General features: G+C 41.9%; 1 protein-coding gene across 3 annotated transcripts in view; it reads right to left on the bottom strand.

The window, feature by feature from the left end:
- OSBPL5 (oxysterol binding protein like 5) overlaps positions 1-24,995 on the bottom strand; it is a 135,506-nt gene that overhangs the window by 40,997 nt on the left and 69,514 nt on the right. For 2 of the 3 annotated variants that reach the window (XM_031062115.1, XM_031062114.1), the window contains exons 2-7: positions 20,314-20,470; positions 14,588-14,661; positions 13,481-13,543; positions 5,120-5,200; positions 4,361-4,462; positions 2,568-2,771 (exon numbers count right to left, since the gene is read on the bottom strand). In XM_031062115.1, the coding sequence (XP_030917975.1) occupies positions 2,568-2,771; positions 4,361-4,462; positions 5,120-5,200; positions 13,481-13,543; positions 14,588-14,661; positions 20,314-20,449 (660 nt within the window). In that variant the 5' untranslated portion in view covers positions 20,450-20,470. The remainder of the gene's footprint in view (positions 1-2,567; positions 2,772-4,360; positions 4,463-5,119; positions 5,201-13,480; positions 13,544-14,587; positions 14,662-20,313; positions 20,471-24,995) is intronic. The other variant, XM_031062116.1, reaches the window with a different exon arrangement.

The raw sequence follows: 24,995 nt of genomic DNA, 5'->3' as shown, positions 1-24,995 counted from the left end.
AGCAATATGCTTCTAAGACAGCTCTAGACCCCAGAGAGCTTTATATGAAAATCAGTAACCTGATGCATGTATTTAGCTTTCAACTATAAGTCGTGGCCTTTAAATCTTTTCTTGAAAGGTGCCCCAAAATCTTGTCCTGCTCTGACTGAAGTTAAATGCCTGCACATCAAATTTGTTTGGCCAGTACTATCTGTCAAAGGCCTATGGCAGTGCCTGAACCAGACATTTGTTCCAGGGCTGAAGCCCAGAGTTAGCTCCAAACATCTGCTGGGCAGCCAGGCCAATATGTACAAAGATATTCAGTAATTTCCCTGAGTAAACTGCAAATCCACTGATAAGAGTGAAACCTGGACCATCAACTCTCATCTGGATAACCCCTGAAAATTTCACAAGCCATTTTGGCCAAGAATGAAAGGTGTTCATCCACCTCTTATTCCCATTGTGATGGACAGTAACTTGGGCTTTTTGCTTAAGCTCGAGTGAATCTATATTTCATGAGAAACAGACTTTCTTTGCATAGTTTTACACAACCAATGTAGATCAGTCAATTCTGCTCCAGTTGCTTTAAAAATAGGCTGTGAAATGACATAAAATAAAACAGTATTTTTAGCAGTTTCAGCCTTAAACTGTTGACAGAGTGCAGACAGCCTCTTTGACATCAAGCAGCTCACTGGTGGTTTTCTTCCTGATGTGTATTTTGGTGTTTACCTCGTAGCTGAGAGCATCTATCACACATAACAATCCAGGCTGAACTCAGGTTTCAGGGAGTATCCTACTATGCAGCTCAAATATGGCTTTCTAAATATGTCTCAAGAAATGTAGAATATTACTTTAAAACTTAAACCTCTTTGGACTTCCTGTAGTCCACAAACATTTTCAGATACATACTCCCTTCACATTTAATATACTAATTTTTATTTCTATCTTATATTTTCTCAAGAGACACAAGAATTAGATATACATATTTAAATGCATACACACATTGATAAAACCTCCTCTTTCTTTGGGATGCTTCATATCAAAGGAAGGGCATCCTAGTGCAACATTTCAGATCTGTCAGCAACTCTGCCTTTCAGTATTTGACTGCACTTTTGATTCTATTTTTCACTATCTCCTCTGACTGTGCTTCTCAGAAGAATTCAGTTGACCTGTCAAGTCACAAGGAAGGTTTTTGTTGACAGACAGTAAATCATCAACAACCTTCTTGGGTACATGTTCTGAATTTAAAAAGCATCAAAACTCTCAAAACTGAATAAGAAGCAAGGTAGCAATGAAACCTTTGAAACTTTAAGGAAAAGCAATGCATTTAGGCACAAATCAGAGCTGCTGGCAGAAATCAGCAGCTCTCACCCCTGGTTGCTGAGGTTAATTTTAATTCTCTCCTCCTAGCTTATTAAAAATGGAAAGGCTTTTTATAGCGATTGTATAGCTGTGTTTAAAACTGTTCTATTAACTGCACGGATGAGCTAGAGTGTGTCTGCTTGATCTGCTCCCACAGGGCTGCTCCCTTTTGTCAGAACTCCTGATGCCATGACAAGTGCTTTCACTGCACTCTCGTGAGTCTCTCCATTTCCATTCCCTCTGCTGACTACCTTGCAGCAAGGCATCAACTCACAATGCCTTATTTACACTTGTGATGTTTTCTAGAGAATTTATATCTGCATTAACTCTGGTTTTGTCACTGGTTTTGACAGGGAGACAAATACAAGAACATTTAAGTTTTGTCTTCAGGGTATCCAAAAGATGTGGTTCTCAGTGCCTCTCAGGAGGTGCTGGAATCTTCCTCTTTGCTCATATACATTACATTTTTTTTTCTTTTTTTTTACCTATTCTTGAAAGAAAGAAGAAAAAGGAATACACCTCTTTAAGATTTGCAGGGAGTTATTTCAAGAAGTGTAAAAAACTACTAATCATTTTTGTTACAGGGAGATCCAGAGGTCACTGCAGGAGCCACTGTGTGTACAGGAAGGGATTGTCTCAGCCTGAAGAATAAGTCAAAATGAAGTGGAGAAAATCCTGCTATTTCCATTTTAAAGAAGAGACAATAAGAGCTATCTGAAGTCATGCTTTTGTGCAACAGTCAAGGCTTGAGCAGAACACTGAGTTCCAAGTCCATTGCAAACAAATCCAAACCTCAGGGGCATTAGAAAAAAAGAACTCATTATAAACCTGCTTTTTTGTCACTTTGCTAACCATCTCCCTGTCTTGTATGAAGCACTTGGTGCTTTCTGTGTCCTTGTTTTGGGGACTTTAGTTAACTGTGTCTATGCCCAGCTCCTTTTAAAGATGTTGATATAGTTTCTAGGTATTGAACTTTTTTCCCTGCACTAACACATTTCCTTTTTCCTCAGTCTATGCAGGCATCTGTACACTGAGAATGAGACCTCTGTGGAACTAACCACAAGGACTATGTCTCTTTGATATCATTCAATGATCAAGCTTTGGTAGCCTTAATCTTTCTATGCAGTCAATTCACCACTGCTAACAGCAACTGAATAACTAAATAGTATCAGTGGTAGAAACTTTGGTGACCAAGAAGAGGTTGTTTGACTCATCAGGATTGTTACCTTTACAGCCCAGATGGACTGATCCAAAGGATGGAAGAGTTTAAAGCAGAAGCCATCCTTTTTGGAGGGTCTCTCGATCAGCTCACAAGAATGGAGCAGAATTGTCCCAACCCACTGTCCAATCTTTGGCGTCTTATAAATGAGCAGCACTCCTGGTTTTAGGACACACCATAGTTTGGTCCAGCTCTTCAGAGTCCCACGAATCTGGAGGGGGGAAAAAAGTTGCATCTACATTGTTCCTTAGAAGAAACCCAGCATTTATTCAGTATTGATACAGTATTTCCAGTATGGTTATTCCAAGGCTGCATCATGATACACTTCCTAAGGAAAATACATGGTGTTCCCTGAACAGTCCTAGGGACCTCACAGCAAAATCCCAAAACTTGGAAATCTGGATAGCAGAATCTTGTCTTCATATTTTTATTACTGGCTTAGTATTCTTCCTATTTTTATTACTAGCTCAGTGTTAGCAGCTTGGTTAATTTTTTAGGCAATGAGCACTGCTGGCCCATGTGAGAGTGATCTGTTAATAATCACAGAGGACATGCCAATTAGAACATTGCATATAAAAATGTTATAGCTAGTCTAACTCGACTTATAAGTCATTTTAATAGTGTTCTGCAGAACACTGCTATTAATGGGTTTTGTCAAATACCCCATTTTTAAAAGTACTGTCTCCAGCTGCTTTACTTCTCTGTCGAGCTCAATGCAGCTCTCTCTTGTATAGAAAACATTAAATCTGATAAGAGTACATTAAAGATAACAGCTTTAAGAATGGAGAAGTTTCTCAGTAAGGTTAGATTTTGCCTAAGGTCTTCCTGCCTTCAACATTCATAAGCCAAACCTCAAGTCTTTTCTGTGTTCTGTTTTTGTGGCCCAGCATTATGCGCAGCTCACCAGAAATTTCCAGTCACAGCAAACATGCAACAGGTATTTTGTGTTTTTTATTCTTCATTAACAGTAAACACTACAGGAAGACCATGCTGCCAATCTAACTTCTCAAATAAACCAGAAGCATGTCACTTTTCTGACCTTTAATAATAATTGCAGAACAATGTTGGAGGTTTTTACCACTAACCAAATGCAACTGTACTGTTTCATGAGATCCTTAAGTTACTTTGTTTTTCTTAAGAGCTATGTGTTAGGCAATGTTTGAAAATTAGGTTTTGCTAACACAAAAGGTTCAACCATTCACTATTATTTGAGAAGACTAAATGGCCCCAAAGGAGGAGAAAACCAGTGCTCATCTCTCAATGTCAATCCAGATTTACTTTGCCACACAGAAGTTTCAGGACTTCAATGAGAAGGTGTCACTACCTGAGTCTGTGCACAAGGAGAAATTGCAGTTGTCATCAGGTACAATATGTTTCATTCTGTGCTGTGACAACAGAAAATCCAATTGTCAATAGAACAAGCTGTATCTGCCCATTTTCAGGCTGTTATTCAGTCTATTCCCTGTTCAGTACAAAACCACATTTATGGGAAGAGGCCAACAGAGTCTTTCAGAGAGGAACAAAGAGAGAAACATCACTTCCCTTTGTACCATGCCCTTTTTGAGCCCTTGTGGCTGCTTAAGGACATGGAATAGACCAACTGAGTTAAGGTGGAAAGTAAATACCCACAGTTCTACTTTTATAGCAGTTATTTAAGTAAAGCTTGAGTTAAAGCTTGAAAACTATTTGGTCTTCTTTCACTTACAAAAGTCCTAGTGCATACATCTCAGACACATCAACTACTTCACATCTCACTTATTTTTTCCCACATCCTCAGAAGAAATGGTCTGTATCAAATACCTTCAGCCAGTCTGCTGTGATCACCACACTGGGATCCTTCAGAGCACTGAAGAGTTGTTTGGTAGCTCTTTTCTTCTCCTGTCTGTAATTTTTTTTTTGTACCTGGTTGAGAACAGAGAAAATATAGTAGCTGTAATCATGGCCTCTTTTGGGGAGGAAAGAACATAATGCATTAAGGACAGTTATGTATAGCACAGCAAGAACTTGACCCAGCACAGGTTCCCCAGAAATGAGCACAAGGAGGAATAAAAACATCACCAGAAAACAAGCATTTTCTTTGCTCCTGAAGTTTCATTAAACACAACCTAGTTTGTCTTTCATTTGAGGAAAAGGAAAGAGGATGGATATCCAGCCTTCCTCACCCCTCAAATTCAAGAAACTGTATCTAATTTCATTTATTTATACTTTTGGTTTGGTAGACAAGCAAGCGTTCAAGCTACAATTTGCTCAGATTGCTTAGGCAAGTCTGTCCTAACAAGAGCAGTGAAGGATTACAATCCTCTTGAGGTGCCTAATGGCTCCAGAACATACAAACACAGTGAAATAATTACACTGATCTGTTCTGCTTGCAGTATATAATCTAATCCTGCATATAAAAGCCTGTAAATGTCCTTGGGCTCTAATGACTCCTAGAAGATTCAGAGGCTTCTCTGGGTCTTGGGAAATGACTTTGACTTATTTCCAATGGTTTGTTTAGAAGGTACCATTTGTTTTTCAAAAGAAGATCAGCTGATCATGACCTGGCTGCTTTGAACATACCTTCAGTGTTTCCTTCTTCATGAATTTGGCTGTTGGAGACACACACTCTTTGTCAGACCCATTGCAAAGCTTATACTCGATCTAAAAAAAATGGGGAGTGAAGAAAATAGGAATGTGTTAACATGAAGATGTTCAAGTTATGCTCTGATAAAGTGTTGTTTACAACTTTCAGGAATCCATGAAAGAGCTGATTGCAGACTTCAGCAGCGGAACACTAAGCAGGTGCACAAAATGCATATCTATAGTGCAGTCCAAACTTCCTTTTTATACCCATGGCTGGCTGAAAAATTCCCCACCAAATTTCTTTGTATTTCTCCCATGCAGACATTAATCTTGGTTAAAAAATAAAGAAAAAAAACCCAACAAAACAATAAGACAAAACAGAAAGCTAAAGAATTATTTCTAATTTTGAAAACTGTCCAACTCTGTTCAGATCTGAAAGCATTTCAATTACTAGAACAGAACTTATGAGGAATTTGTTAAAGATTTTTCAGAACTAGACTTGAAACTGGCAATGACTGTTGCACTGACTGAAATGTCCAAAAACATGCATGGGCAAGAAACGACCTAATCATGTTACAGATAACACAGGAAATCACCTCCATCTTGGCCTTGCAAAGTGAAGCACAAAATACACACAGTCACTTCAAATGGTGTTTGATAGTGTCAGCGCTGTTTAAACTCACTTTCAGAAACTACAGACTGATCTCCTGGCTGTGCTGATGGGCTGCAGAAATGCTTTACTCTCATTAGGCATAATGAGAGCATTACTGTTACCAAAATAAAGTGTGCTTAGAAAGAGCAGCTCTCCAGAGCCCAGCTCACAACGAGGACCCCCACGTGGAAAGGTTCTGTCAGCAAATTGTACAAAACCTGGGCAGGGTTAGTGGTGAAAGAATTACGGTACAGTCTGGACTCTGCTGCTTTTTACGCGACCTTGGGGAAGTTACTTTCTCTCTCTGTACCTCTCTTCTTCCAACCTTTCATGTGTCTGATGCATTCAGACAGTGCTCTTTTGGGGTCAGGCACTGTCTCTCCCACTCACACATGACAGTTTTATAAGAAAAGCTCAGCCCTCAGCCACCTTGATTTAATGAGTGTGACACAAAAATGAGGTGTATTAAGGAAAAAATGTATCAAATATATTTCCCATTTATAAATTCACAGCTATGATGTGAAACAAACCCACTGGGCTCTTAGAATTTCTCTCCTTGATGTCACAAATTCATGTAATAATTTTACAGCACCTTCGGTTTGAAGAGACCCACTTCCTCCTTCCCTCCCAGTGACACAGAAACCTCTCGGGCTACTACAGCCATGAACTATGCTGCACATTAGTGTGAGCAGGAAAATGTTTAATGACAGCCAGATCAGTCCTTTTCATATGACTCAGAGAAAAACACAGATCAAGACCCGATCACAGCAAACAAGCCACCAACTATACCTTGGAGACAGGGGCAGGAGCAAAAATGGGAGATAAGGGTGCCTGCTCAACTGAGCAAAATTCCTTGTAGATTATGCAGAATTAGAAATCAGGGCAGAAGCTGCAATTTGCAACAGAGCCACAGTCACTGTAGAACCTATTACTTGTTCTCACATCCCCTTGTAGTACTCTTTCACTAAAACCAAAACTACACATGATACTTTGAAAATAGAGAAGTGAAAACACTATGATAACACACAAAGGCCAGTGGGAGCCCTGATCTGACTGTTTAGCTCACAAGTCAGCTTGGATCCACTCAAAGAAAAGGCCATCTCCTGAACTCCTGAAAACTATTCAGTGTTTGCTGGTTTTGTTTTCACAGAAAGCTAAGCCTGCCTCCTCTGCCTGCAATGCAGTCTCTGATTCGTATTTTGTGCTTTGGACTTTACTGTAAAACCACAAGAATGGTGGGGACCACTGTACAGATGTGACAAATGAGCAGAGAGCTGTGCCCACAGGGTCTTTGTCAAATTTCAAAGGGCAGTAGTAGACATTTGGGAGATCAGCTATAAGCCTTTCTCTATAAAGAAACCTTTCCAAATGCCTAAATATCTCTGAGCAAGAATCCTTCAGAATTATTAGGAGATTATGCTTTCATGATTCGAGATGCATGTCCTCTGAAATCGGTCAAAAGAATTCTCCCCCTTTCTCCCAATTAGCAGGAAGAATGTCCTGTCCTTGAGACACAGCTATGAGCCAATTGTTTATCAGTAATTTCACTCCCTCCAGCCTGAGGGATCAGACACAGAGAGAAACACTGTGTACTGGTCCTCATTAGCCACTGTGAGAGGCAGCAAAAGCACAGATGTTCCCAGATTCTAAGAAATACCGCTCAGGTGCCGGCAAAGCATCAGGATACAAAGAATGCTTTTTTATCTGTTAATTAAAACAAGTTACAGTTGCTGGTTATAGAGAAAATTACACCGTAGCACTTATATAAAGAATGAAATTTCGGCCCCTAAGCTCACTTGGCTCGAGGAGTTTGCTTGCAGCTGAATTCAGAAAGGCTTCCAACAACCACAGCAAACATGAGCCTAGACCTGCAGCTCGTGGGGAACTGGCACTGACACAGACAGAGGCACTTCCACTGCTCCACCAGCCCCACCCTGCCTCCTCCTTGGAGTCTCTCTGGGTCACGCTAAAAATAGAGTTGAACAAGCACAAGGCTTTAAACCTGGGATGTTCACACAGGCAGACACCGATTCTGACTCTTTGGGAGTGCTGACTCCATGACCAAGGACACTGGTGCCCAATTCCAGCCAATACTGCTGTGCACACCATCAAACCACAGCACACAACAGCTGATGAAGGGGTAATCTCCCTTGACACCACAACAGCCTTTAGGAGCTCAATAAATACAGTGGAACTTGTCTGATACCGTACTGGTGTTTCACTTAGTTAAAGCAGCTGGATGAAGAGCTTTGGAGGATGCTCTGGTGGGTCCTGAACCACTGTGCTGCTTCCTTCAGGCACTCCCTCCCCCAGGTCTGGGCTACACCTGGACATGCTGACTCTGAACCTGGCTTGTAACGGGAAACAGGGACACAGGGATGGTGGTCACCAAGACAGGCTTGAGAGTGGATGAGAAAGAAGCAGTAACATAGGTACTCACTGCCCATATAAGAATTTCTAGGCATGGGAAAATAAGTTTCTGTGCCTCTATGTCCCAAAAGCTGTAATGTACCTACCAGCTGTGTGACCAGTACCAGAGCTCCCCGAGATGGTTGCAAAATGCTTTAAGAAGAGAGAGAAAATGTTACTACAACTAAGCCATGGTTTTAACTAGCAGCCTGGACAAGCTTTCAGATGTGCCTGACCTGGGACTTCTGACAGCTCCCCAGTTAGTTTTTATCAAGGCAGACTGATTGCTTCTCCCTTCCGACTTTGCCTCTCGTTATGCATATGAGGATGCACCATCACCGATCCTAAAGAGCAGCTTGCTGGCAAGGAAACCGGTGATCTACAGAGCAAAAAGCATTGTGTTTCTGGGTTTAAAGTTCCTGCTTTCCCACAGGACAGGTGGGATCTAACTCCTCAGGACAGCACACCATAGGTTTCCATGCTGCTGATAGTAATGACAGTTCCTCTAGGATGAAATAATATGATTCCATATTTTTACATTAATCTGTCCTAATGGTTTTGATTGTACCTTGTGGCATACATAAGATTCAGTAAATTTGGGCCATCAGCTCTAAAGATTCCCAATACACAGCAGGGTCTCACATTGCTAAGACACACCAAGAGCATTTAATGATGTCTTTCTACTGCCCTGCCTTTCTCAGCCTGGCAGAAAACTAAGAGAAGCCATTTGTCATCACAGCAAGTCTTCCAAGGACACTGGGATAACGCTTGTGCAGGGTACCAGAATTTGGTCCCCGCTCTTTGCAACAATATGTGAACAATATTGGCCACAGATGAGACTTTGTACAATGGGAGAGTAAGGAATTTGTGTTCTTTTTAAAGAAAGAAAAAGCACACTGGAGTATTCTAATAAGAAAGTAGTAAGTAGGCTTTCCAGATACTGGTTCCCATTAAGAGTGAAGTCTGTTATTCTGCCAAAAACTTTCACCAGAGCATGCTGCAGCACTCACAGGGAGAAGAAATTGTTGTCCCTTTTCAGTTCTCTAATCAAACCTGTCCTTTTCAGGACAGAGTGATGACCTCGCCACTGACAATGGGCTGTACTGTACTCAAAAATATACTTTTTATCCCAGTTAAGTTTCTGTTCCCTTTCATCTCAGTCTTGGAGCTCTGGAGATCCACTGCTGATTTTTAGCAGTCATCACAATACCCTAACACTTCTGCCAGGCTTTTTAAGAGAGCATGCAGAGTCCTCACAATAGTGCTATTCAGATCCAGAGTCTTTTTGGTGACTTCATTTCCAAGAGGAATCAAATCATTTCACAGAAAAGCAGCCTGTGATCAACTCTGGTGTGGGGGATGCCAGCCCTTCAGCATGCCAGCCCTACCTAGGACAACAGCAAGAGGAATATTCTGTTACTTAGCTCAAGCAATCCTTGCTGCACAACAGCCAGAATTATTCCAAATCAGAAGGATTTTAAATAAAGTCATTCTCAAGCTGGGCTCTGCATGGTAACAGCAGTGACAGCTTACAAGCTGCCCTTTCGTCTTCTTTGTATCCAAGAGAGAGAGAGACAAGATCAGATGGGAATGGAAGGCAGAAAAAAAGGAGCTGAGGTCATAAGTTATGCTTCACAAAATCAGTGACATGTCCTTGGTCAGATGTAATTTCTCCAGAATCTTTTCCACATATAATTGCTACAAATCACAATCGTACAGAAATAAAAGAAATAAAAGAAAAGTTGTTTAAGTAGTATAAAAGTTACAAAACAGCTCGGTTTGACTTTGCAACTGAGAAATTCCTTGTTACTTACGTGAATGTTCACAGATATCTCAACCAAATGTTCATTATAATATAAGCAGTTCTTTTTGAAAACTTTTTACTTTTGTTGTGAATTAACAGCTCATCCAAAGCACAGTGGAGTCAGTGAAACAATTCTTACTGACAAAGAACCTTTGCAGTAGGAAAGATTACCCTTCAACTGATATGCTGCTTTACAGCAAGCGGAATAATCTTCAACTGAAACTTTCCAGTTGGGAAAAAAACCCAACATAATGATTCCTCTTATTTCAACAATGTTACAAAGATACAGTGACTGTGTTTACAACTCTGAAGCAGCACAATGATTAGCACAAACTGAAAAGCCCATACAAATAAACAGTTGACATGACAGCAGCATCTGGGGAAAATAACTGGTGAAATTCACCCATCCATGCAACTTCAAATACCTAGTTATACCAATATTTAGTGGAATCCTTGGCTCCATTGCATCAAATTATGGAAAATAAAGAAAAACCCACAGACCTCACAGGATTTCCATTTGATCACTTAAGTGTGCCTTGCATGGGAAGTTTGTTCTACAAGGTCAGAATATTTAAAGAGAACATATGAGGTGAGATGGGAAGTTGGACACTGAGAAAGATGCTGCTTCACATGACTGTCATAGACATAGTGCCAGCAGAAAGCTGAAGCAGTTTTGATTTCCCCTCCAGCTATAGGCACAGCTTTTGTCCCTAGGCTGAGATTAAACAAAGTGAGCAATGAAAAACAATTGGATTTGCAGTTTTGCTAAATTTTTTAATAAATAATTTCAATTTCAGCACCTCCATTTGCCCTCACCTTCCTTGTCAGAAACTTAATCTAGTGACTAAGGAATTACAATCACCAGTGACCTATGCTGACATGACTGCACTGTTGTGGCTTACCCAAACTTCTCAACTTTGAGTTACTGCCGTCCACATTCACCTCTGTGAGGCATCTGGGTGTTTTCAGGGCTTGTATGTACCCACAGAGGTTAGGGCTGCTCCATGTTTTCCACTTCACATGTAAAATCCCACCCCTCTTCAACCTGATTTTCCCAGGATACTCCAGGCTACATCTCTGCTCAGTTGAAATCAGCTGCAAAGCCATCTGTGGACAACTGTGACTGCCCTAAAGTGCTGCCCTTGGAATTGAGGAAGCAAAGTGTGCTGAGCCAGGGCACAGGAACGGAGTGTAAGTGTTCATAGAAACAACAGGCTCCAAAATAATTCCATCCACAACATGGAGGGCATGAAGTATGGTAAAGAAAAGACAGCAAGGGTTCAGTTTAGCATAGCCACCACCTGGAAGGGCCAGAATCTCCCATTAAGCTGAGCTTAACATACACAGGGGATGTTTAACTCCTGAATCTCTCCAAGGTGATTCCTGCCATATCTGAGTCTGTCTGCCAAACGATTCCTTGGTTTGCTGGCTAAGGGAGAACAGAGGAAAAGGTGCCCTTGTAAACTGCCATATTTCTGAATGATTTTCTATGTTAGTCCTGAGTGTAGCCATGACTGGAACTACCTCAGAGGTCAGGAGTGTGATTCATAGATCAAGCAGGGTGAGCTTGAGAGAGTACAGGAACTGTAGCTTAAATCTCAAGTGATGAGTATGTGCAGTTTCAAACCACCGTGCAGCTAAAATAAATTCCTAGCAGTCAGTTATATTTGTAATTCAGATTACAAATCACACAATAAAGACCTGAGCAATCTGAGCATGTGGAAAAATTCATTCACAATGCTTTGCCTTCCAATACATCACATAACTGTGCGTGCAACAGCCCCACTCCTAGAATTTCATAGACTTCACTGCAGCATTAGCAAGGGACTAGAAACAGTGAAGTACCACTGAACTCCAGCTTCAGGATTTTTCTGACTATCCCTGAAAATATACTTCCATTCTTTTTTTGGTGATCCTATGAGCTCTCATCCCAGAAAACAAGGATAAAGGACTCTAAAATAGAGAGAAACTAATAGGAGAACTAATCTGAAGTAAGTATGCTACTATTTTTTTCCCTTTGAAAAAGGAGATGAAAGAGACTCCACTTTAAAAATTAAATAAGAGAAAATGTGCTGCAGAAAGTTACCAATGTAATATGTAGCTAAACTGTGCCTTAAATATATTCCAATAAAATGTGGGTCAAGAAGCCACAGCTGAAGTTACAAATATATGTATAGTGCCAAGAACCACACAAACACATTGAAAGCAAATGTTCCAGTATCAAATATTTGACTTTCTGTTCAGACAGGACAACTGAGATGTGTCCACATCTCAGAAAGAGCAGCCCACCATGAGCACAGGGCAGTGTGGTTGCAGATAAGTCTTCACAGCTCACAAGTTCACAGACATTTATAGGGTTTTTATGCCACATTCTCTCTGCTAACTTGGGCAACCTGCAGCCTTATCCATCACGCAACGTTGATATGGCCTGGGTGAAGAAAATGCAGAACTATTTCCACCTCACTGATGAAGATGTGAAACAGAAATGCAATTAATGTGCCTTGGCAATGCAGGGAATCCAAGGCAGAGTTGAGGTTCCCCAAGCCCCAGTCCATGGAAAGAATCATTTAACTGGCTTTCCTTTCCTTCTTATACTGAGTGAAATTAGTTAATGTGCTGTGGTACCTCAAAGCAGTGCTGCTGAAAGAACACTGATTTCCAACATGGTTTTTCATATCCACCATACCAAAAAAAGAGCAAATATCCATGGCATGGATCTGTAACCCATAACATTTACTTTTTAATCCATTAATTAAAGTAGCACACTCTACAGTCCAGTCTCTAGCAATTATTCCTCCCCCCTGCTATCAGGAATCTAAATATTACCCGATTAGGGCACACTTCTCCCTTTGGTTCAAGTAGGTGGAATCACTATTTATTTTTAAACTGAAATAGTATGACAGATCCCTACTTACAGTTGTGAAAGTTGACAGTAAGGCTTTATTTTATGGCATTAGAGCTGAGTGGATGTGAAAAATTACATATAAAATAAACTGACCACATTTTGCCTGAATTTTTAAGTAACAAGACATTTCACAACAAGAACTCCCTACAGTCATTGCAAAGCATGACAGAAGGCAAGGAACATGGCTGGAGGAGAGCAAGGCAGTGTACAACACAGCAAGGCTAAGAAGAGTGAAGTGAATTTCACCTACAAGTGAAATCTAGGTGGGCACCCAAATCTTCCGTGGATGCTTCTCCTTTCAAAAACATACCTGTGGGAGACTGAATGGCAAGGAAGGCCTGGAGGTTGGGAAAACACAGCTGAGCCATGCTCTCACCCAGAAACCTCTCATAAATACATTCCTATTCCTATGTTCATCCTGCATCTCAGAAATCAAACTCCCTTTTGGACAGCATTTCAGCACTCTGAGCTGTCCTGTCCAGACAAAGTTCTTCTTCTTTACATTCCTAAGTCATTGGAAATTCAACACCACTCCATGTAAGGCGTGCAAAACATCTAGCTTTAAAACACAGCCCTGGATGCAGTTACCTGGTCCTTGGGTTTCTCCACTGCCAGGATAAGTGGGAGGCTGATTTTCCTTGAGGAACCTGCCTGAAAAAGCAAAACCAAGATTGGTTTGCAGCTTGCCAGGTTCCAGCAATAGCAGAGGACATGTATACAAGTCCTTGTTGCATACTCCCAAAGCTCCTCTCATCATCATCTCCCCGTGCTGACCTCTGCCAGGGCACAACAGAACAACCTGCGAGCTCCAGGCAAGCACAGAGAAATGTACTGGAAGATGAAGAGGTTATTTTCATGTCTCACAAGAAATCACTTGTCTGCAGCTGTTTCTTTCATGCTATATTTTCATTTCAGCTGGTGCCACTTGTATTTTATAGCTTCATAGTTTAAAATAAATTTAGTTAAAAATTTATTAACTGGTCTCGCTTCTATTTCTAGTTACCCTCCAGAAACATGTTAGGGAGCTGCAGCCAAAAAAGCTGTACATGAATCTCAAAGCCAGATCTCATTACAAGGTTGATTCCATCCCTACAGGAAATCAGACCCTGGCACTCTCTAACTCCTGATCTAGAGGCAGGTTTTGAGTAGTGAGATCCAGGGACTTTAGATTCAGTTTTAGCTCTCCATAACAAGCTGGATGGAAAAGCTGTGTTCAGGAAATGTTGATTAGTTTGTCTTCCTCTCTTGTTACACCAATTTCCAGAGCTCTCTCCCAGGCTCTCCACTCACTGTTTCAGATGCTGTGCACTACATTAAATATTACAGTTTTCTTTTGCAAAACAATTAAGATTTATGATTGCCTTGCTGATCAGGAACAGCAGGAGACACCTCTGCTGACAAAATCAACCTTCCAACCATAATTATTCATATCTAATTACACTGCCAAATGAGGTCCAAATAAACCAGGTTCTTCTGTGGGAGGTGAAATCAAGCCAGAGGAAAGTGCAAGCTTCCTTGACATCTCAGCCATGCAAAAACACTAATTTTCTTTCCCTCAAAATATGCACACACAGTTCCTGCAGAAACAGAGGGAGAGGCTTTCTCAATGACCTTAAAAAAAAGGGCAAGAATGATTAATAAGATCCTGAGAAGAAATGAAAGCAAGACTGGGAATGGTTCCCTATCCCAAAGTACCTTGCTAATGGAGTTTGGAGTCTGTGGTGTCTCATCCTTCAGTGATGATGGGCTGTTTCCTTCCACATCTTTTCCTGCAACAAAAAAAAAAAGTGATTCAAAACCAGCAGAATTCTGTGCAAAACCATGGCTCATCATGGCCTGAGAAGGGCTACTGCTATCAGCACACAAGGGAAGTTATCATGAGCAAGAGCAAGCACACCATGATCCCAGAGAGGGATTGTGTCGAATTTGAAATAGGCTCGATCCTCATGCTTGGGTAACAAGACTGCTCAAAACTAAGGTCTCAAAACGCCATGGAAAACCACATGAGGGTTGCAAAGTCCAGCATTTGAAAGCTGGAAAAGAACAGAAATAAGGTTACTTATGCATCCTTAATCAGCTCCCTTCTGTGTCTGCATTATGATGCAGTCTTTAATTACATTACCACAGTCTGTTCTTTCCTTACATACCCCATGCCTTGTTCAGTGCCAATAATAAATGCAATTCAGTTAATAAGCAGCTATTCAATCCTCCTTGGTCAGTATCTGGCAACCATACACTGATGCACTTGATAGCATGCTTTGTTGGACAAATAATAATCATGATCACAAAATGCTACAGAAGACAGAAATGTATCTAGGCATAATTAGTAAAACAAAATTAAAAAAAAACCCAACACACTTGCAGAAGATCAATGTCTTCTAACCAAATTATTTGTTAAAATAAGAAATATTTTAAATTTATGAGCAGTAAATGAGATTTTCCAATAATTGTAGAAATATATAGTCACTACTCAAATATCCTAAACTTGCCTACATTATATACTGGCATGGGTGTGTGTAGTCCTAGTCCAAGCAATAAAATGTAATGATAAATACTGTTCTCTTGGCCAAATGTAATCATGGCCTTAGAGTAAAAGAAAGCATAGAGCTTCTATTAAATAAAACGCCAAAAAAATAGAATCTGATGAGACAAGATTTTTAGTGCCAAGACAGTCATTGTTAACCAATTACAATGTCATTTTCTTCTCAAAATCAATGGCAATCAGAGCTTCAGAATAGAGGATGCAGTAAAGAACTACCAAGACGGTAAAACACAGTCCATTTGTAGCACACTGCAAACATGGGAACTGTTGAAAATGTTTCTAGCACTGTGTGGGCCAGCCTTGGAAGCACCACCAAACCCAAAACTGGCAATGGAAAACCCCAATTATCCCAAAGTTAGCAGAAACTGTCATAGATGTGTCAGAACCACAATTTCTCCTGGAATTATCAGAGCAACCTTTTAAGAAGCCAAGCATTGTTAGGAAAGTCAGCCACAGGAGCCCATGTTGACACAGGAGGACGGGAGAAGAGGGACAGCACATGTGCTGTTCATGTGGGGGAGTGGAGTGGAGGAAGGACCCATCCAGACACGCAGGAAAGAGATGCCACAACATGGGACCCATATCTCAACCTACTTTCTTAGCTGGCACTCCTCCCCTGGAAACACTGAGCCCTAAATAGTGCACTCAGAATCCTGATGTTTGTGGGCAGGAGAAAATAAAAAAAAAATCATCTGTGGCCAGAGATTTGTCAGTGACTTTGTGCTACCATGACAAGTGGCATGGCTATAGGCACTGCTGTGCATGGATTAGAACCTGGATCTCCCTACTTTTCCCTTCTCTTATAGCATTTTCATCTCTATAACCCCCATTCTCCCTAAAAGAGGCAGAGGAAGATGGAAAAAACCCATAAAGCCATGTAAGCTGCTGCACTTTTTTCCCCATGAACAGTTTTTTCTGCACACGTATGGGAAAGTAACATATGGTCTAAAAGTTCAAGTAAAGTTAATGGGAATCAGCTGCTGCCTGCTCCAAGGGAATGGTGTCTATTAACACAACAGAATTCACATCCATTCTTTATCATGTCTCATTTCTTAAAGAAAGCTTATCTCCAAGCTTGTAGCTGTACAAAAAGTCTGGATGTGAGACATTTCTGCCTTCTCTCAGTAATGCATTTTAAAGGATTGGCACCTGAACAATGAGATTTTCCCTGTTCCTGAGGTTCTGGACAATCCTGCTCACAGACAATTATGGGGAAAAAAGGAACATGCAACATTCCAACATGGAACATGTCCATTCTTACTGTATCATTTACCAGGCTTCATTAGGTATGTTCATGAAGCAACACCTACTAGTTTCTTATGCCAAATGCATTAAGTCTACTGGAAATTGTGAGGGAAAGGCTGTTTCTCAGAGGAGAGAATCCCTCTGAATCCCTCATCTTTCCTGTCTGTCTCAAGGAACCCTGCTGCAGCCATGCAGAAGGAGAGGGCCAGCCCTTATTTGGAAAGCAAACTTCACAGGAGCAATGTAGAAGTTTCTCAAAAACCCACACAGCTGAGTGCACAGAAAACTCAAAAGTGAGAGTCTCACCTAGAGTGGAACAGACACAGCCACCTCGAGAAAATAAAAAAAAAACCCACAGAAAAACATAAGAGGAGCTAAACATGAACTGGCTATAGAAGGTGAAACACTTATCTCCCTGATCAAGAAAACACAATGCTCACAATAGAAAGAGAGATGAACCTCACAATTTAAAGTGCTGGTTGCCCCAGGGCACACAAAGAAGGGTCCTCCACAAAGTAGCCCAGAAATTCTGCACCAAATAACAAAAAGCATTTTGGGAAGAGAATCAGTAGCGCTTATGGAAACAGCCTTCATCACATTGTGAAGAAAACTGCCAACAATCCAGTCTTGTGGCTAGAGAGTAGAATTACTGATACTTTCTTTTTATCCATTATTGTCAGGTACAGGGGAACTAAATATTTAGCTCCTTTTCAGAACAACAACCATTCCATTTCTTTGGCTTTCTACTGGACATCAATCCTGCAGGTGCATTTGCCTTTCCCCTCTATAAAGAATGGTAAAGCAAGCATGACTGATAAACTACAAGAAGAAATACAAGCTCTGAAGTGTGACAAAGCTATTGCAAATGAAATCAATTTCTGCTGTAAATATCAGCCATGTGACCCAATGTGAACACCTGAAATGTAGTCCTGGGTATCCTTCACAGGAAAATTCTCATATTCATGAAAGTACACCTCTTAGGATTCAGATAAGCCAATCTAAATTTTTATTTAAAGAGTCTGTGTGATCTTGTAGCCTAATCAAAAAGAGAGATTCTGTAAAAATTCTTATACCAATGAATTTCCTATCCTCTGAAACAGCAAACAGAGAAAGGTTCTCTCTCCTCGTGGCTAAGTGAAAGACAGACAGGAACAACGAACAAGAATTCATGTCCCTCTGATTTGTGAACTCCCTATAAAAAGAAATCTTTCTCAATTTTCTCTCAGTTACAAGAATCATTAGCACTTTTGTATGCAAGCAAAACGCAAGAAGATGAAAGTGTTATTTCAGATAGTGCCCTCTGCATTTCCCATATGTTTCCTTTAAAAAAAAATTAATTCTCTTGCTGAACTGCATCTCCAGAGTGTAACTCTCCTGAGGTGTAAAGTCTGTCACTCCCTTCTCTCTGAAATATTTATTTGCACATCTTCATTGTTGGAGGGAGAATCCTAGGTGATGGTGCAGTGAGAGCTGCAGCTCCAGCACATCACACCCCTCTGAATTCCAGACAGGAAATCACTTGGCTTTGCTGCCCACTGCACCCACTGAACACAAACAGCCCAGTGCTCATGTAAGGGAAACCTGCTGGGCTCAGGCAGCAAAACACAGACCACTTGAAAAGCCTCAAGAACTGAAAGCTCATACAAAACAACAGAGAAAAATAGAGAACAGAGAAGTATGGGATGCAGCTTATGGACACAGAGCTGTGGCTCATCTATGGTGATAGCAGCATTGTTCAGAGGAACAGGAGAAGGTAGGGGGAAGCACACAAGGCTCAGAAGGAAACAAGGCATCTGCAAAGGAGTGAAAGCAGAGCCTGCCATAGGAAATGGCAGCTGTACATGAAGGATAACAGGCCCTTCTTGCAGGAAATATGAGGAAAACAAGGCAGCTCCACAGGGGCAGGAAAGAAATGAGAGGAGTAAGGACAGACAAAACCCCAGACTGCCTGCAAGAAATCCCCTGACTGAAGGAGTAAATTCTGTTTGTTTAAAGGGATATATCTCTCCTTTACAAATTCTTTAGCCTGTGCTCTTCCTTTGCAATACTGAGGGCTACAGCCCTCACTGGCACTGGGGCTGGAGGTTTCCTGGGAGAACTGTGCAGCTGAACAGAAGATCCATCGTGGCTCAAGGCACTTGTTCTGCTGAGCCCAGCAAAGGCTGCCAGCAGGGATCAAGGAGCAATAAGGTGATGGGGGAAGCTGAGGAAGAGAAAATTTCTTCCAGCCACCTCCTCCACCCTGAAACCCTCAACTTTCCCTGGTTTCTAAAATATTACAGCACTGAAATATAAGTGTGAGGGAGTCAGCGACTTTTTTAGCATTGAAAATGCTGGTAAGGACTGAAGAAAGAACAGGGCAAACTCTAAGATAAGGCTCTCCATCACCTCAAACAAGGGGAAGCAAATACAAGCTCGAAAATCAGCCCTTCAGCTCCCAAGGATAGCAGAAGTGAGCTATTTATTTGCCACATGTTTGTACAGACTGTACTTATGGGTAATCAGCTGTTCAGAAGTCCCTCCAGGTTTGAAATGTATGAGATTTTAGGTGTCCCATATAAAATTGTTTTCAATTTGATTACTGAAAGGTTGTTGAAGCTTCCAGCTGCCTCAGTGACAGCCAGGATTAGTCAGCACTGCTGAAAATAGGCTCCCCACTGCCTTGCAGCAGATACTCACAAACAAAATACCTGCAAAATCAGAGGCCCTTGAAACCTTTGCACTTAAAGACAATTAGCACAGGAAACCCAGACATGGTTCTGGGCTACATCTGCAAAGCCCAGAGAGTCTGTTGGGTGCTACATCTATGTGAGCACTGAAACCTTTTGACAGAGGCTGTGTTCTTTCTCCAGATATCAGTGTTTTGAGACCTCACAGGTGCTGTGAGATTTGACTATTTACAACTGACATGGCAGCTGCAGATGACAGCTCTGCAACTTGTGACTGCCCCCTGAAGCACTTGTTTACAGACTGGAACAGAAGCATTGTATGCAGACTGCAATCAAGGGAAGACTTCAATGTTTACTGTGAGCAACAAATTCTGAAACAATAAAATGAGCTCTTTTTCCTTCAAGAAAGGTGCTAGGAAATTCAAAGCTAAAAAAAAAAAATAAAATGTAAAGAGAATGCTTAAAGCTAGTCTGCCATTCATTGCGACCTGTCAAGATTCCTGGTACTTGTAGTGCTTGTAGATATTTACACAACGTTAACCACAGAAATTTTGTTCTTGTGATATTTATCCTGGGCTCTAAATCTGAACAGGGAAACCTGCCATTAAACATCTGCAAATGGGGACAGTAAATTTTAAGCAAGTGCAACGCTTAGGGCGAAACACATCAAGTGACTTGAAGTGGATGTGCCTGAAAGCATTACAGCAATGTGTAATACATTTTAAAATGTAAGGCCATGCAGCATTCAATCAGTTACAAACCCCAATTCTCATGCCCTCCATTCCCACTTAATGCCATGGCAATAAAAAATAGCAGCACTGTCTGGGATCCAGTACTGCTGTGTTGCAGCAGCTTCTCTCACTTTCTTTTTCCCATTCTTGTTTCTGTGGTAGCATGCTGAGATATCTACCTGCAGCCAAGCACCTGAGGCATGCTGCTTTCTGCACTGACACCCAGACACGCACCTGGGCTGAGCGGGTAGATGTCGTTGTCGGCCCCGAAGAACAGATTGCGCGTCAGCTTGCGAGGATCGACCTTCTGAGGGGTGGACGAGGCCGGACAGAGGGAGAACCTGCGACGAAGGAAGTTCTCCTCCTTCATGGCATGAGCTGTGGGGGTTTTCTGAAAAGGAAAGATTGATTACAGTTAATTTCAAGACACAGGAAATCAAAGTTTTCACACCGATGTCTCCGCTGCTTCAGAGCCATCTAATCCCATGCAGTGTGACAGATCTTTTTACAGAGTGTCAGAAGGCCATGCAGGTGGAAAAAAACTATATTAGTTTGAAGCTACAATTACTGATTTGCTGATTCTCAGTATTTGTAAACTGTAGGGAAGCAGGACACTGCTCCTCAGTGAATCCAGGCAGTATAACATCTTCCTGCCCACAAGGATCTATCAGGATAACAGCTACTCACTAGGTCCATTCAGCACCCAACATTCAGTACATAGTCCCTGAAACTCTTATTTTTTCTTTTTTTTTAAAAGGCCTTTGAGTCTCATAAATACAGCTCCGCTGGTGTCCACAGAGTTACACCATCTCCACACAAATCAACATAAATAATTGTGTGGAGAAAGACCAGCTGCACTGGCTGCAGGGAACAGCAAGAGATCACACCAGTCACTCCCACCCTTGTTTCCTATTGCAGCAAATATAAATGATTTTGGTTTTTTTAAACGGCATTAAGATCAGCCTTGCAGTTTGATCAGTAAGATATTGCTGTTCTGTGAGGGTAAAGACCAGCATTTGTGTCCCCAGAAGCCTCCTGCACCCCTGTACTGGTGGTACTTTGCTCTTTACCACCATTTGGCTAATGCATTAGACCATCCTGGCTGGAACTGAAGGGTTTTTTATACCCATCCAACAAGCAGTTCTTTCTTACCCTTTACAAACAGATACTATGACTGTCTCCTACCCGAGTTACAGGCTTTATTCCCTCCCCATGTGCAGCCAGAGGCAGGGCTCTGGATAGCAGTAGGAAATGTTAACCCAACCTTTGGGTGTGTATCCCTCACCACAAGGTCTGCTGCTTCTCTGGTCGACAGTTACTGAGGTAAGGAAAACCCCTTAAGGATAGTACACATTTCCTGAAAAGCATCTCCACATTTTTCCATCTCTTTTAGGTTTCTGGGAAAACAAAGAATAAAAGGCTGCCCAGAGTCACAGTGCAGTTTGGACGGGCAGAACCTACATGCTCCTAAGGTGACCCTCATGGCACAGAGGGGAAATGGGCTGAAAACAGGCTAGAAGACCCTGCCCTACCCTTCCTGCTCCCAGGACAACCCCTCTGCTTCTGCTCCCCAAATGCCCCAATTCCATGGGGAACCCTCAACAGCCTCTTGGGGCTCAGCCTTCACAGCCAAGACACCACATGAGGAGATGTCATGAATGTGTTCCAGAGTGAGGAACTCCCCTCCTGTGTTTTATCTGGGCTCTCTACCTCCACTTTCCCGGCCAATCCCTGTAGATGACAGGCCCAATGTTTCAGGTTTTGCAATTTTCAAAAATTTATTTGCCCAGCAGGGTACACCAACTTTATAAACTAGCTGCTGTGTAGAAGGCAAGAGAGAATCTGCTCCTTCTTTCCTGCAAGAGAAGGCCTCAGTGCCCAAGAGCTTAATTTGATCTAAACCAGGCTGGACTCCAGCAATGCATATGGGTTACCAAAACCTCTTTGAGCAGCAGGTCTTTCTGAACCCAGCTCACCATGGGATGTGTGAGACATCAGGCTCTGTAACATCCAACAACAGGCTGACAGGTAACAGGTGGGGCTGCCCAAAAATGCGACTCCCCTGGGCAATGCAGCTGCCATTTGAAGGGGATGTGTGTCCCCTGTTGGGCCGGCATCACCTGCAGAGGATGGGACAAGGTCTGTGCAGTGATTGCCAAGAACTCCAAAGCCTTGCGTGCCAGCATGGCCCCCAGCATGAAGTGGTGTAAGACAGCACACACTCAGCAGCAGAACTTCACTGCAGCCCCCTCACACAGCTCTGGGTGAAAGGCTTTCTGTTTGAGCTCCAGGACACTCACACTGCACAGGGCTGCCAGGGGCCGAGCCTTGCCTGGCACCCCATGCAGGGCTGGGTTGTGTGATGGCAGCCAGGTGAAAAGGGCTGGCTGCCGCTTTCCACTGGCTGCTGCCCTGCCTCCTGTCAATTCAATGGGCCAGGAAACTGCTCTGCAAACACATCCAGGCTCAAAAGGTCCCCAGGCTGCCACTGTGGCCAACAGCATCTCTGAGGCGGCAGGTAACATAGCTAACTTAGCAATGTAAATAAACCTCTGTTTGCTTAGAAACTCCTGATTGCATACAGCTGGGTGGGGAGAGATGCAAAACTTGACTGCTAACTTTAAAAAAAGAAAGGAGAGAGGGGAGGAAAACACAGCCAGATATGTGTCTGAAAGCAAAGTATTTAAAAATAATCCAGGTCTAAATAGCTGGGTTTGGAATGCTAACAGTGAGCTATTTTTTGTTCTTGTTCCCAGAAAGGCAGTCTCAACTCTCTACCTCTAGAACTGCTCATAAGTGGCTCAGAACAAAAGCAGATGAGTGGGATATTTTCCCCAAAAAGCAGGGACCTGGTGAGGCTGTGCCAATCATGCAGGAAGGTGTTCAGAAATCCCAGGCCCACCCAGTGAAAGAAAGCTGGAGAACAGGTTACAAACATAAAACATCCATCCATCAGCTCTTACACCCTGACAGGGCAACAGAAAGGCTGTGCCCATCATCATTTGTCAGCAATACCACGAGCTGTGTCAGTGAAGAACTGCCAGGCAGCTCACACTGATGTTGACCCCAAAACCCCAAAACACAATTTTTTTCAACTGTTGCTCAATTTACTATGCAGAGAGACCAATACACTGATGTTTTGCTCACTTACTATTTCACACTATTTAACCACAGGATAATTGTCAGAATTGCTGTGCTGATGCTCTCTCATTCCCACTGCTATTTAAGCCACCAGCTTGATGGCACAAAAAAATCTGGATGCCTTGTTCAACTGGGAACATCCAGTAGCAAAGGAAAAAGACTTTTCTCAGTTCTGCCTCTTCTCTTACATATCTTCATACAAACTTGTGCCAGCAGCTCATCTCTTTTTGACCACACAGATCAATTTGAGTAAGTTTCTCTTAACTGGTGCTTTTTGGCAGAAGACCCTCAGTGACTGAAGCTCCCTGAGAAGCAGCAGCAGCAGAGACATGTCTGTCTGTCAGTCACACGCACACAACCATGCAACACACCATGCCACCGGCATGGTGTTTCCTGGCTTGTTTTTCAAAGATACCTACACAAGATATATTTGACCCTTATCCAGACAGGCTCTTATTTTGTGTAGCACAAAATCACAAAACCAGACTTTTTTTTCTGTTGTATTTTGGGGTTTCTTAATACATCAGACACTTTTCACCTTGTCTGGAGAAAACATAGCTTGCATTATTAAGATTCTACAATAAACCTAAAATATTTGGTTTGGTTTCCAAAAGACATCACTGTGTGTGTCTGCATCTATATCTACCCTGTTTCATTCTCCCTCCCAACCCCTTTAGTACCATTTGAAAATGTCACGGAACTCCAGCAGATATTAGAAAACTTGAAAATATTAATTTCTTAAAAGTTGTATCTTCTTAAAAGATCATGGCTAAAGAAAGGAGGGAAACTGTAAAGCTGTCCTCTGAACCCAGCTCTTACCAAATATCAGCGAATCCAACATAAGCCACAAATCCATAAGAAACTGAGGCCTCATTAACTCACTTACTCAGAGAGCTACTTCTTTTATCTGTCCATAAAGGTCTCACTGCTCAAGCTGGTTTCAAATAACATAAAGCTCATGAGAGCTGTAGGAGAAGATAAACAGTAGATGCGAGGGACAATCTTCCAAAGGGTGTAACAGGAAAGCGGGAGGTGTGTTCATGGCTTTTCACAAGAGGACTCTTTAGACATGAAAATAGTCCAGAAAACATACAAAAATTCAGTGCTGATGAAGTATCTGGTAAGAAATAAGCAACAATAGAGGATGGGCTTCTAGACATAAGTGATTTAGAGCCTCAGACCTTTCATGGTTGATTTGAAGACAACACTGTTTTTCTGAAACCCAAATCTACTTCTAAATCAGTATTTTTCAATTTCAGAGATTGCTTCAGGATATGGCAGAAGCTTCAGGGAAACCAGTTCTGCGGGGGCTCACGGAATAGAGAGAAGGTAAAGATCAAAATTAGGCCAGAATTGTAGAAGGACAAAAATTGCCATTCTGTTGCCAAGCCACTTATGTAACACAAGGCAAGAAATGTCACCCACTGCTACAGCATTCCCTCCCAATCCAGCAGATGAGATGAAGAATTGTCCTAGAAAGAAAACATGTCTTAATTTGAAGATGCCAACTAGTGCAGAATCCATACACTCATTTAGGAAATAATCCCATAATGAAAAACCTTCATTCTAGCTCCTGCATTAATTTACCTGGTTGTTAGTCTTGGTAGATTAAAGTGCCCTGCAGTTTGCAGCTCAGGTCATTTCTGTCCTTCCATTCTGTGCTCTTGATCATAAAAATGAAGGAAAGGTGGTACAGAGAGTATTGCAGAGCCACTAAACACAGTCCTTTTCAGGATTGCTCCTTTTGTGTTGACAGCTCTCTAAGAAGTAATGGG

Source organism: Geospiza fortis, unplaced genomic scaffold (genome assembly GCF_000277835.1).
Source record: "Geospiza fortis unplaced genomic scaffold, GeoFor_1.0 scaffold524, whole genome shotgun sequence".
NCBI lineage: Eukaryota > Metazoa > Chordata > Aves > Passeriformes > Thraupidae > Geospiza > Geospiza fortis.
This window is presented reverse-complemented; position numbering and strand designations above follow the sequence as displayed.